The sequence below is a fragment of the Pseudophryne corroboree genome, chromosome 3 (genome assembly GCF_028390025.1).
Source record: "Pseudophryne corroboree isolate aPseCor3 chromosome 3, aPseCor3.hap2, whole genome shotgun sequence".
Lineage (NCBI taxonomy): Eukaryota > Metazoa > Chordata > Amphibia > Anura > Myobatrachidae > Pseudophryne > Pseudophryne corroboree.
The window spans coordinates 36,351,317-36,363,344 of record NC_086446.1 but is presented as its reverse complement, the minus strand read 5'-3'; the positions used below and the strand labels follow the sequence as shown (position 1 = coordinate 36,363,344).

Below are 12,028 nucleotides of genomic sequence, written 5' to 3'. Positions count from 1 at the left end.
AACTGTGTATTTTTAGTTAGGATAATAACAGTTCAAAAAGATTTTTTACGATTTGAGCATCATAAATATATGTCTGGAGTAACCCAATGACCAGTCACCTTTTTATTTTTTTATTTCATTTTTGAGTTACTTATAGCTTTCTAGTTAATTTATTACTGCGTGATTGAATAACGTGAGCATACTGTATGGTGCAATAGATTTAGTTGCACCATTGACCGTCGTGTCTGTTAGTTCCAGAAAGTGCTATGAAAGGAATTTAGGTGAGTTAGAAACATCAGCGATGACTTTAATAATTAGTCTTCTGACTCTAGTATCGACAATGTGATGTCACTGTTGGCTATGTGACTGGATCACCTCCAGGGACATTTTGTTGACATTTAATCAGTGTCATCATGAAAAAAGTTGACGTTAGTTCCATGGGGCTTATGTTATAGCCTGCGAGATGCAGGCTGTGCAGGATTTCCGGGCGAATATTTCTGTATTTGTAAAGAGGCAATCCTTTACAATGCAAAACCAGGTTGGTTTTGCCTTGAAATGATTGTTCCTTTGAAAATACGGACATACACTGTATGAGGTATGACAATTGAGTTCACAAACTCGCCACTGCGTGCTTGCCATGGCAGCACTGGACAGAAACCTCAGTATGGGTTGATGATATTGTCATACCAGCGGTTCAAAAATGTTATTGATCTACCGCAGTCTCTTCCTGAATGGCATCTATTATGGTCTGTGTGTGTTTTGGTGTGCAGTCGCGAGAATATCAGAGCTTGAATTAATCGGCTGACTGTAAGGAGCATAGCAGAGCAAGTGAACATCGACAGAGAAACAGGAAAATCTTAAATAAGGATCTTGACATGAGGAAGTTGTGTGCACAAATGGACCCAAAGGATCTCACTAAAGAAAAAAAGCAAAGAGTCGAAATTTGCCAAGACCTTTCAAAGAGGCAAGATGGGCCGGGACATCAGATGATGAAACATGGGTCTACCAATATGACCCTGAAATTAAGCGCCAAAGTGCACCATGGAAGACTCCCTGTGACCAAAAAAGTTTAGTGAGTCCAAAAGTTCAGATCAAGAGTCAAAACAATGTTGATAACTTTTTTTGATATTAGAGGGGTTGTTCATTATGATCTTGTACCAACTGGACAAACAGACAACCAAGTTTACTACCTGGAAGTACTGCGTGAAAAAGTTAGACGGAAACAACCCAAACTTGTTGCCAACAACTCATGGATCTTACATCATGACAATGAACCTGCTCACATGGCACTGTCTGTGAGGGAGTTTTTAGCTAGCAAATAACTGTATTGGAACACCCGCACTATTCACCAGATCTAGCCCCCCAATGACTTTTTACTGATCCTGAAGATCAAGGAAATATTGAAAGGAAGCCATTTTGTTGACATCAGGAGTAATACGACGGCAGCTTTGAAGGCCATTCCACAAAACCAATTCCAAAATTGTTTTGAAGGGTGGACTAGGTGCTGGCATTGGTGAATAGCTTCCCAAGGGGAGTACTTTGAAGGTGACCACAGTGATATTCAGCAATTAGGTATGTAGCAGTTTTTTACCGCAATGAGTTTTCAAACTTGTCAGACCTTGAACTTGCTGGAATTCCCGCACAGCCGGCATTTCATAGGCTATTACATAAACCCCCACACAAACAGTACTGTGGACACATAAGATCTGATCCTCTATTGCATTTGGATAACCACTGGGTATTATAATTATGTTAGATATATAACATGCTGAAATAGGGCCTTCTACATATATTAGTTAAAATGTTAACAAATGAACATTAGTGTTTGTCTCCTCACTTTCCTATAATGATTTTGAGAAAAAAATTAATTCAAAGGTTTTTAATTAACTATTAACTATTTAGATTTATTTTTATTATGTCTAGTACACCGACATATAAAGAGTTGGAGTCGGATGATGGTGTGGTCTTCAGAAGGCTCTGCTAGAGGACCAAAGTGGGGACAATTGCAATGTGACACTTTGCTGTGAGGACTAGAACACTGAGGTGGTAATAAACTTATTTGATGGCTTCTGAATAGGTGAATGCCCTGACTACTGGCAATGTATTTGTAGCGCTGCAGATAGATGGGTTTGCGCCATTGTTTAGAAGGAAGCACCCCATTACTCTATACACACGTGAGTATAAGTACACCTGTAGGTACTGGTGTAAATTAAGCGCTTTGTAGCACCACGATACGTAGGTTTAACTTTCCATCTAATCATTACCTCCCCTAAAGAAATAGCAGAGTGACGAAACGCATCAGAATTTTTTATATAATTGTTCCTTCATCACCGCGGAGGACTAAGAAATAAAATATGTATTTCTTAAGCAGCAGTTTCCTTAAAACAACAAAGTGCAGCAGCATTTCTTTTTGTCTGGCGCTTTGTAACACCACGATACGTAGGTTTTACTTTCCACCTAATCATTACCTCCCCTGATGAAATAGCAGAGTGATAAAACGTGTCAGACATTTTTATATATTTGTTCCTACATCACCGCGGAGGACTAAGAAATAAAATATGTATTTCTTAAGCAGCAAATTCCTTAATACAACAAAGTTCAGCAGCATTCGTTTGTGGCTGATATCGTTAGGGCCTTACCAAGTACTCAGCAAATGACTTGATTACAGAGGTGTAAGGCCTGGAACGGAGATAAAGTGCCACGGTAAAACAATCCATCATTGCCGTGATTAAGACTAGGTGGAGTAGACCTAGAGGTCACAAGCCAATTGTCACGATCCGGGTATCTGGACGCCATTTCTTACCCATCAGATGCCTCCTAAGGCTGGCTCAGCGCTCCAGGACCGGATCCCATCTGTTATCCTAATGTTCACATTCCTGCATCCTCTCCTGTCTCTCTGAGACGCTATCACAGTAACGCCTTATTACATCTGGCATGGCGTCTCCCGCGGCCTCCGCCGCCGTCCCTGAGCTTCTGCATGCAGAGTGTCAGAGTGGCGATTACGTCAGCCGCGGCCTCCGCTGTGTCCGCGTGGTTGGATGTGCACTTGTCAGCCTGGCGTCTCCTGTCTCCAGTGGCCGGCGCCGCCATTACTGTTTTCATTACCACATGGATTACAAACCAAACTTCCCTCCAAGTGTCTGCATGGGCGCAGCCATCTTGGATTCTGTCAGCTGATCATTTCCTCCAATCTGTTGTCAGTATTGTTAATCTGCATAATTGCCTAGCCAATCCCTTCCTTGCTGCAGGTATAAATACACTGTGCCTGAGCAAGGAAGGCGTCAGTGCTTTGGTTGTCAAACCTAGTTCCTGTTTGTCTCTCTCCTGTGATTGTCTTCCAGGTTCCAGCTCCTGTCTCAAGACTTCCACCATAGAGACCCGCACCAGCATTCCACCTGCGGTGTAGCCTGACTCTCCAATCCATTGTGGATTCATCTGTTTCCAGCTACAACATTACCTGCTTCCAGCTCAGCTTCCAGCAGAGTACAGCTTCCCTTAAAGGGCCGGTGTCCTTTCTACACTTTACCACTCTCCACCGGTATTATTATTTCTCCGCTCTCAAGTTCTACATTTCAGTTCATATTTCATCGCTCCCAAGTTCATTTATTATTTAACTGGTTCCAGCCAGTATCCACTCCGTGCTAACAACAGTCTGGTTCCAGCCAGTATCCACAGCAGCTGTTTTACCTTCAGCAACCCAGCTTTTCCTGGAACACCAGCTGGCACAATCCTGGGTTATCTCCATTGCTACAGTCGGGCCTGGTAAGGACTTTCCATCTAGAAGATCATAAGAACTATCTCACACTACCAGTGCCCTGTGGCTCCTGCCATCCTGTAGTACCCAGGAACTGTATTTATTATTTGCTGACTTTTACGTTTTCTTTTACTGCTGCTGTGTTGCGGAGTTGTCATAATAAACATCATTGACTTTTATCTAAGTTGTCGTGGTCACGCCTTCGGGCAGTTATTATTCATGTTACTTACATGTCCAGGGGTCTGATACAACCTCCCAGGTTCCGGTACATCTCAGCCCCTACAACTGAGGCTGCCTCCCGTCAGCTCAGGCCCTCAGTTGTGACAGTAAGCACTGACCTAATGAATCCAGCCGGAGACCAGGATCAAGCGGCCAGGCCGATGCAAGAACTGGCAGCCCGACTAGAACATCAGGAGGCTGCACAGGGCCACATCATCCGCTGTCTCCAGGATCTCTCTACTCGGCTGGATGGGATTCAGACAACTCTCCGTGGATCAGGCGCATCTGGTGCGTCAACCACAGTGACTCCAGCTATAACCCCACCCACCTTACCCATTTCTGCTCCACGTCTTCATCTTCCAACGCCAGCAAAATTTGACGGATCTCCAAGATTCTGCAGGGGATTTCTCAACCAGTGTGAGATTCAGTTTGAGCTACAACCTGGCAATTTTCCCAGTGACCGTACAAAAATTGCCTACATCATCTCTCTTCTCAGTGGCTCCGCCCTTGACTGGGCATCACCGTTATGGGAGAGGTCCGACACCCTGCTATCTTCTTACACTGCATTCGTGTCAACATTCAGGCGCATCTTCGACGAGCCAGGCCGGGTAACCTCAGCTTCATCCGAGATTCTCCGTTTACGCCAGGGGTCACGTACTGTAGGACAATATCTGATACAGTTCCAGATCCTGGCATCCGAACTGGCATGGAACGACGAGGCCCTGTATGCTGCATTCTGGCATGGCTTATCTGAGCTTATTAAAGATGAGTTAGCTACCAGAGACTTACCTTCTAAGTTAGATGAGCTAATCTCACTCTGCACGAAAGTTGATTTACGTTTCAGAGAGAGAGCAACTGAGCGTGGAAGATCATCTTCTCCAAAATCTTCTGCTCCTCCTCCTCGTCAACTGTCACCATCTAAAGATGAGCCCATGCAAATTGGCCGTTCCCGTTTAACTCCTGCTGAGCGCCGAAGACGTCTCTCTGAGTCTCTTTGTCTTTACTGTGCAGCTCCGTCTCACACCATCAATGCCTGTCCCGAACGTTCGGGAAAACTCCAAACCCTAGCTCGCCCAGGAGAGGGCCGGCTAGGAGTAATGATCTCCTCTCCATCTCCTCATGATTGTAATCTCCCAGTCTCGCTTCAAGTTGCTCAACGTTATCGGAACGTCATTGCTCTCCTTGATTCCGGAGCAGCTGGGAACTTTATTACTAAAGCCTATGTTAAACGGTGGTCCCTACCCACCGAGAGACTTCCTTCCTCCTTTTCCTTAACTGCCGTGGATGGCAGTAAAATTTTTGATACTAATATTGCTCTAAGGACTCTACCAGTTCGTCTGAGAGTGGGAGTTCTTCATTCCGAACTTATTTCACTTTTAGTGATTCCAAGAGCCACACATCCTGTGGTCCTGGGCCTTCCATGGCTCCGTCTTCACAATCCTACAATTGATTGGACGACTACGCAAATCCTGGCATGGGGTTCCTCCTGTGCAGAGACATGTTTGTTTAAAGTATTGCCTGTCTGTTCTTCCTCCCCCAGGTCGTCTGATGTTCCACCTCCTCCATATCAAGATTTCACGGATGTGTTCAGTAAAGCTTCTGCTGATATCCTTCCTCCTCATAGAGAATGGGACTGCCCGATTGATCTCGTTCCAGGGAAGGTTCCACCTCGAGGCCGAACTTATCCGTTGTCTCTGCCTGAGACGCATTCTATGGAGGAATACATTAAAGAGAACCTAGCAAAGGGGTTCATTCGACCTTCTTCTTCCCCAGCCGGCGCAGGCTTCTTTTTTGTAAAAAAGAAAGATGGTGGTCTGCGGCCGTGCATCGACTACAGAGGTTTGAACGACATTACCATCAAGAACCGTTATCCTTTACCCCTGATTACTGAGCTCTTTGACAGAGTTAGCGGAGCTACCATCTTTACAAAGCTGGACTTGCGAGGTGCATACAATCTCATCCGGATCCGTGAGGGTGACGAGTGGAAGACCGCCTTTAACACCCGTGACGGACATTATGAGTACCTCGTCATGCCCTTCGGATTGAGCAATGCTCCAGCTGTCTTCCAGCATTTTGTCAATGAGATTTTCAGAGACATTCTATACCGTCATGTCGTGGTCTATCTAGACGATATCCTCATTTTTGCCAACGATTTAGAGGAACATCGTTTTTGGGTTAAAGAGGTTCTGTCCCGTCTCCGTGTCAATCATCTCTATTGCAAATTAGAAAAATGCGCCTTTGAAGTCAAGTCCATTCCGTTTCTAGGGTACATTGTGTCCGGTTCCGGACTAGAGATGGATCCTGAGAAACTACAAGCAATTCAGAATTGGCCGGTACCCTTAACCCTCAAAGGGGTCCAGAGGTTCTTAGGGTTCGCCAATTATTACCGAAAGTTTATACGAGACTTTTCCACCATTGTGGCGCCTATTACTGCTTTCACCAAGAAGGGTGCTAACCCGTCCAAGTGGTCTGAAGAAGCCATGCAAGCTTTTCATCTTTTAAAACAGAGGTTCATCTCTGCGCCTGTCCTGAAACAGCCTGACATCGACTCTCCTTTCATCCTAGAGGTGGATGCCTCCTCCGTTGGAGTAGGAGCGGTGTTATCTCAGAGGGCTAAAGATGGCCATTTACATCCTTGCAGTTTCTTCTCCCGGAAGTTCTCCCCAGCTGAGCGCAACTATGCCATTGGCGACCAGGAGTTGCTAGCCATCAAGCTCGCTCTAGAAGAGTGGAGGTATCTGTTGGAGGGAGCTTCTCATTTAATCACCATACTTACAGACCACAAGAACCTTTTATACCTGAAGGGCGCACAATGTCTCAACCCTCGTCAGGCCAGATGGGCACTTTTCTTTTCCAGGTTCGACTTTAAACTCCAGTTCTGTCCGGGCTCTCAGAATCGCAAGGCCGATGCCCTTTCCCGCTCATGGGAGCAAGAAAATGAGTCAGAGTCTTCAGACAAGCATCCTATTATAAATCCGTTGGCATTCTCCACGGTAGGGATGGACTCTACGCCCCCATCAGGGAAAAGTTTTGTGAAGCCGATGCTAAGGAAGAAGCTCATGCATTGGGCCCATGCTTCCCGTTTTGCCGGACATACAGGTATCCAAAAAACCCTGGAGTTTATCTCTAGGTCCTATTGGTGGCCAACTCTGAAAAAGGACGTCTTGGAGTTTATTGCATCTTGCCCAAAGTGTGCCCAACATAAAGTATCCCGCCAGTCGCCTGCGGGGCAACTGGTTCCACTATCCGTTCCCCGTCGACCATGGACCCACTTGTCGATGGATTTCATTACAGACTTACCCATGTGCAACAAGTTCAATACCATCTGGGTGGTAGTTGACCGGTTCACCAAGATGGCACACTTCATTCCTCTCACCGGTCTTCCGTCAGCTTCCAAGTTGGCTCAAGTATTCATACAAGAGATCTTCCGACTCCACGGTCTTCCTGAAGAAATTATCTCAGATCGAGGAGTTCAATTCACAGCCAAATTCTGGCGAAGTTTATGTCAAGTCCTCCAAGTCAAGCTAAAGTTTTCCACGGCTTACCATCCTCAGACCAATGGTCAAACCGAGAGGGTGAATCAGGACTTGGAGGCCTTCCTCCGCATCTATGTGTCCTCCTCTCAAGATGACTGGGTTCAATTACTTCCCTGGGCCGAGTTCTGTCATAACAACCAGTATCATTCTTCATCTGCTTCAACACCATTCTTCACTAACTTTGGATTCCACCCTAAAGTTCCTGAGTTCCAACCGCTTCCAGCAACTTCTGTTCCCGCAGTGGATATCACCTTGCATCAGTTTGCCAATATCTGGAAGAGCGTACGATCAGCTCTGCTCAAGGCATCGTTCAGGTACAAGAAGTTTGCGGATAAGAAGCGTCGAGCAGTTCCTGCTCTCAAGGTGGGTGATCGGGTATGGTTATCCACAAAGAATTTGAGGTTAAGAGTTCCCAGTATGAAGTTTGCACCTCGCTATATCGGTCCTTTTAAGATTGAACAAGTCATCAATCCTGTTGCTTACAGACTCCAGTTGCCTCCCTTCTTAAAAATACCCAGGACATTCCATGTTTCCCTGTTGAAACCGCTGATCTTGAATCGGTTTCATTCCTCACTTCCTCCAACTCCGAAAGTCCAAACTCAACGAGGCGTTGAGTATGAAGTGGCCAAGATCCTGGACTCACGTCACCGTTACGGTCAACTACAATATCTTATTGACTGGAAGGGTTATGGTCCTGAGGAACGTTCATGGACCAATGCTTCTGATGTCCATGCTCCTGCCTTGGTCCGGAGATTCCATTCCAAGTTTCCTCAAAAGCCAAAGAAGTGTCCTGGGGCCACTCCTAAAGGGGGGGGTGCTGTCACGATCCGGGTATCTGGACGCCATTTCTTACCCATCAGATGCCTCCTAAGGCTGGCTCAGCGCTCCAGGACCGGATCCCATCTGTTATCCTAATGTTCACATTCCTGCATCCTCTCCTGTCTCTCTGAGACGCTGTCACAGTAACGCCTTATTACATCTGGCATGGCGTCTCCCGCGGCCTCCGCCGCCGTCCCTGAGCTTCTGCATGCAGAGTGTCAGAGTGGCGATTACGTCAGCCGCGGCCTCCGCTGTGTCCGCGTGGTTGGATGTGCACTTGTCAGCCTGGCGTCTCCTGTCTCCAGTGGCCGGCGCCGCCATTACTGTTTTCATTACCACATGGATTACAAACCAAACTTCCCTCCAAGTGTCTGCATGGGCGCAGCCATCTTGGATTCTGTCAGCTGATCATTTCCTCCAATCTGTTGTCAGTATTGTTAATCTGCATAATTGCCTAGCCAATCCCTTCCTTGCTGCAGGTATAAATACACTGTGCCTGAGCAAGGAAGGCGTCAGTGCTTTGGTTGTCAAACCTAGTTCCTGTTTGTCTCTCTCCTGTGATTGTCTTCCAGGTTCCAGCTCCTGTCTCAAGACTTCCACCATAGAGACCCGCACCAACATTCCACCTGCGGTGTAGCCTGACTCTCCAATCCATTGTGGATTCATCTGTTTCCAGCTACAACATTACCTGCTTCCAGCTCAGCTTCCAGCAGAGTACAGCTTCCCTTAAAGGGCCGGTGTCCTTTCTACACTTTACCACTCTCCACCGGTATTATTATTTCTCCGCTCTCAAGTTCTACATTTCAGTTCATATTTCATCGCTCCCAAGTTCATTTATTATTTAACTGGTTCCAGCCAGTATCCACTCCGTGCTAACAACAGTCTGGTTCCAGCCAGTATCCACAGCAGCTGTTTTACCTTCAGCAACCCAGCTTTTCCTGGAACACCAGCTGGCACAATCCTGGGTTATCTCCATTGCTACAGTCGGGCCTGGTATGGACTTTCCATCTAGAAGATCATAAGAACTATCTCACACTACCAGTGCCCTGTGGCTCCTGCCATCCTGTAGTACCCAGGAACTGTATTTATTATTTGCTGACTTTTACGTTTTCTTTTATTGCTGCTGTGTTGCGGAGTTGTCATAATAAACATCATTGACTTTTATCTAAGTTGTCGTGGTCACGCCTTCGGGCAGTTATTATTCATGTTACTTACATGTCCAGGGGTCTGATACAACCTCCCAGGTTCCGGTACATCTCAGCCCCTACAACTGAGGCTGCCTCCCGTCAGCTCAGGCCCTCAGTTGTGACACCAATATATTACAGAAAATAGTTATTCATTAATATTGCTGCCAGTACACTGGTCTCTTATCTGGACGCTGTGGATTTAAAGTGCAGCGTGGTGGTATTACTATACGAGTAACAGGGTAATATACATAAGCCCGTTGAATTTATATCACAGGCCAAGTTTTCATCATGTATAAACATTGCTGCCCACTTAAATGTCTTTGTTCATCTGGGATTGTATATCTACCACAGTATGGCTATATTAAAGATATAGGGGGGTATTCAATTAGCGCCAATAAATTTTTAACTATTGAATCCGCCCCCATAGCTATTCAATTGCGGGCCTTTTCGCCCGTTTTTAAGGCATTTTCGCCAAGACCTTGTCACTTGTTTTTTAATCCGTAAAGGCATTGTTGATAAATGCCTGAAAACAGGCGGCGTTTTCGCCGACGCTGGAGCGTAAACACGTGGATTCACCGATCAATGGTGGTCATTCCGAGTTGATCGCTAGCTGCTTTCGTTCGCAGCGCAGCGATTAGGTAAAAAAGCGGCACTTCTGCACATGCGTATGGGGCGCAGTGCACACGCACGACGTACTTTCACAAAAGCTGATGCAGTTTCACACAAGGTCTAGCTACGCTTTTCAGTCGCACTGCTGGCCGCAGAGTGATTGACAGGAAGTGGGTGTTTCTGGGAGGTAACTGACCGTTCTCGGGTGTCGGATAAAAACGCAGGAGTGGCTGGGGAAACATAGGCGTGGCTGGCCGAACGCAGGGCGTGTTTGTGATGTCAAAACAGGAACTAAACAGCCTGAAGTGATCGCTAGCTAGGAGTAAGTCTCGAGCTATTCAGAAACGGCACAATCTTTTTTGTAGTAATGCTGCAATCCTTTAGTTCGCACTTCTGCTAAGTTAAGATACACTCCCAGAGGGCGGCGGCCTAGCGTTATCCGTGCTGCTAAAAGCAGCTAGCGAGCGATCAACTCGGAATGAGGGCCTTTGTGTTTTCCGCTCCTGCCGAGTTTTTCAACTAGTCGAAAAAATGGCCATGCAATTGAATAGGGCGAATCCACATTTGCCCTAAAAATAGCGGAAAGTGACGTTTTATTTCAACTAGTCGAAAAACTCGGCACTAATTGAATAACCCGCCCCCCATATACTGCTATAAGAACATATATTCCACATTCATTTGTCTTACCTAGATTACTGCAGTAACGGATATCTCCATGCACTGAGGCTACAGAACATTGGGCGTAATTCAGATCTGATCACAGCAGCAATTCTTACTCTCTCTGCACATGTTATATCTGCCCCCCCTGCAGTGCACATGGTTTTGCCCATTAGCTAACAAATTTGCTGCTGCGATCAGATCTGAATTACGCCCATTGTGCAGTTTGTCAGTTCCAGATTTACAATAACATTTGTATCGTATGTTTCACCTTGGAAAATTCCTGTTTATGTGGCTTTATAGGATACACGGATGTGGGATTAGATCCTGAATAGCCGCTGGTGTGTGTGAAACTTTGTATATGAGGAATAATCTACTTGCCGGTCTTCCGGAAAACAAATTGAAAGATAGTTCCTGTTGTAATATTTGATATGTATTCTAATGGATTAAATAAAACTGTATTCCACATAATCAAGGTTTACATATTATACATTTTAAGCGTATATTATTCAATTTATCTGAATCTGGCGGCTGCGCTGTGGTGTATTTCTTGTGCGGCCTAAATCCCACGTACCTGGTGCTCCTGTGGGATCCTGTGATTCTCCTCTGTACAATCCTGGGAATACAGAGGACGGGGACATCTCTCTGGGGCATCTCTGTTACTGGGCCCATCTGTAGGAGACACACAGTGACTGAGTACAGTGTATATATGTGATTATCAGATGATGTGTGTTCAGTAACATAAGCACCCCTGTCAAAGTCAAAAATATTACATAGAGAGACCATATAAACTGCACACATATAAGTCGCTATACTTGCAAATATGCGCAGCGAGCACAGCAATATATGGAAACACACGCATTTGCTCGGACATGGCACAGAGATGGATTCGGCACTTGTTTCATACAGTACATGGTTATAATAATGAACAGCACCAGACACCAAGGAGATTTAGAATTGGCTAATGAATTAATGTCATGGATGTGTATCATTCGAACCGAACCAGATAAACACATCATGTTTGGTATTGAAGCAAGCAGAATCAGGTGTGGGTTAGTTTGAGGCCTGTTGTGTTGTTGTGGGACATTGCAGCGGATAGATATGATTATATGTATAAAAGCTAAGATCATATTGTTAGAATAATGGATGCTCAAGACAACCTTTTACTAAGTTTCAGGGCTGAACCTGATTAGCATATACAAAGAGAATGGTGACTCAATACAAAGGAGAAAGAAAGACCCCTCCCCCAGGTACTGGTCAAACAGGAA

At 45.6% G+C, this 12,028-nt stretch overlaps 1 protein-coding gene across 3 annotated transcripts in view; it reads right to left on the bottom strand.

The window, feature by feature from the left end:
• LOC135054636 (zinc finger protein OZF-like) overlaps positions 1-12,028 on the bottom strand; it is a 49,945-nt gene that overhangs the window by 18,152 nt on the left and 19,765 nt on the right. For all 3 annotated transcript variants that reach the window (XM_063957856.1, XM_063957858.1, XM_063957857.1), the window contains one exon: positions 11,335-11,432. In XM_063957856.1, coding sequence (XP_063813926.1) covers positions 11,335-11,432 — 98 coding nt within the window. The remainder of the gene's footprint in view (positions 1-11,334; positions 11,433-12,028) is intronic.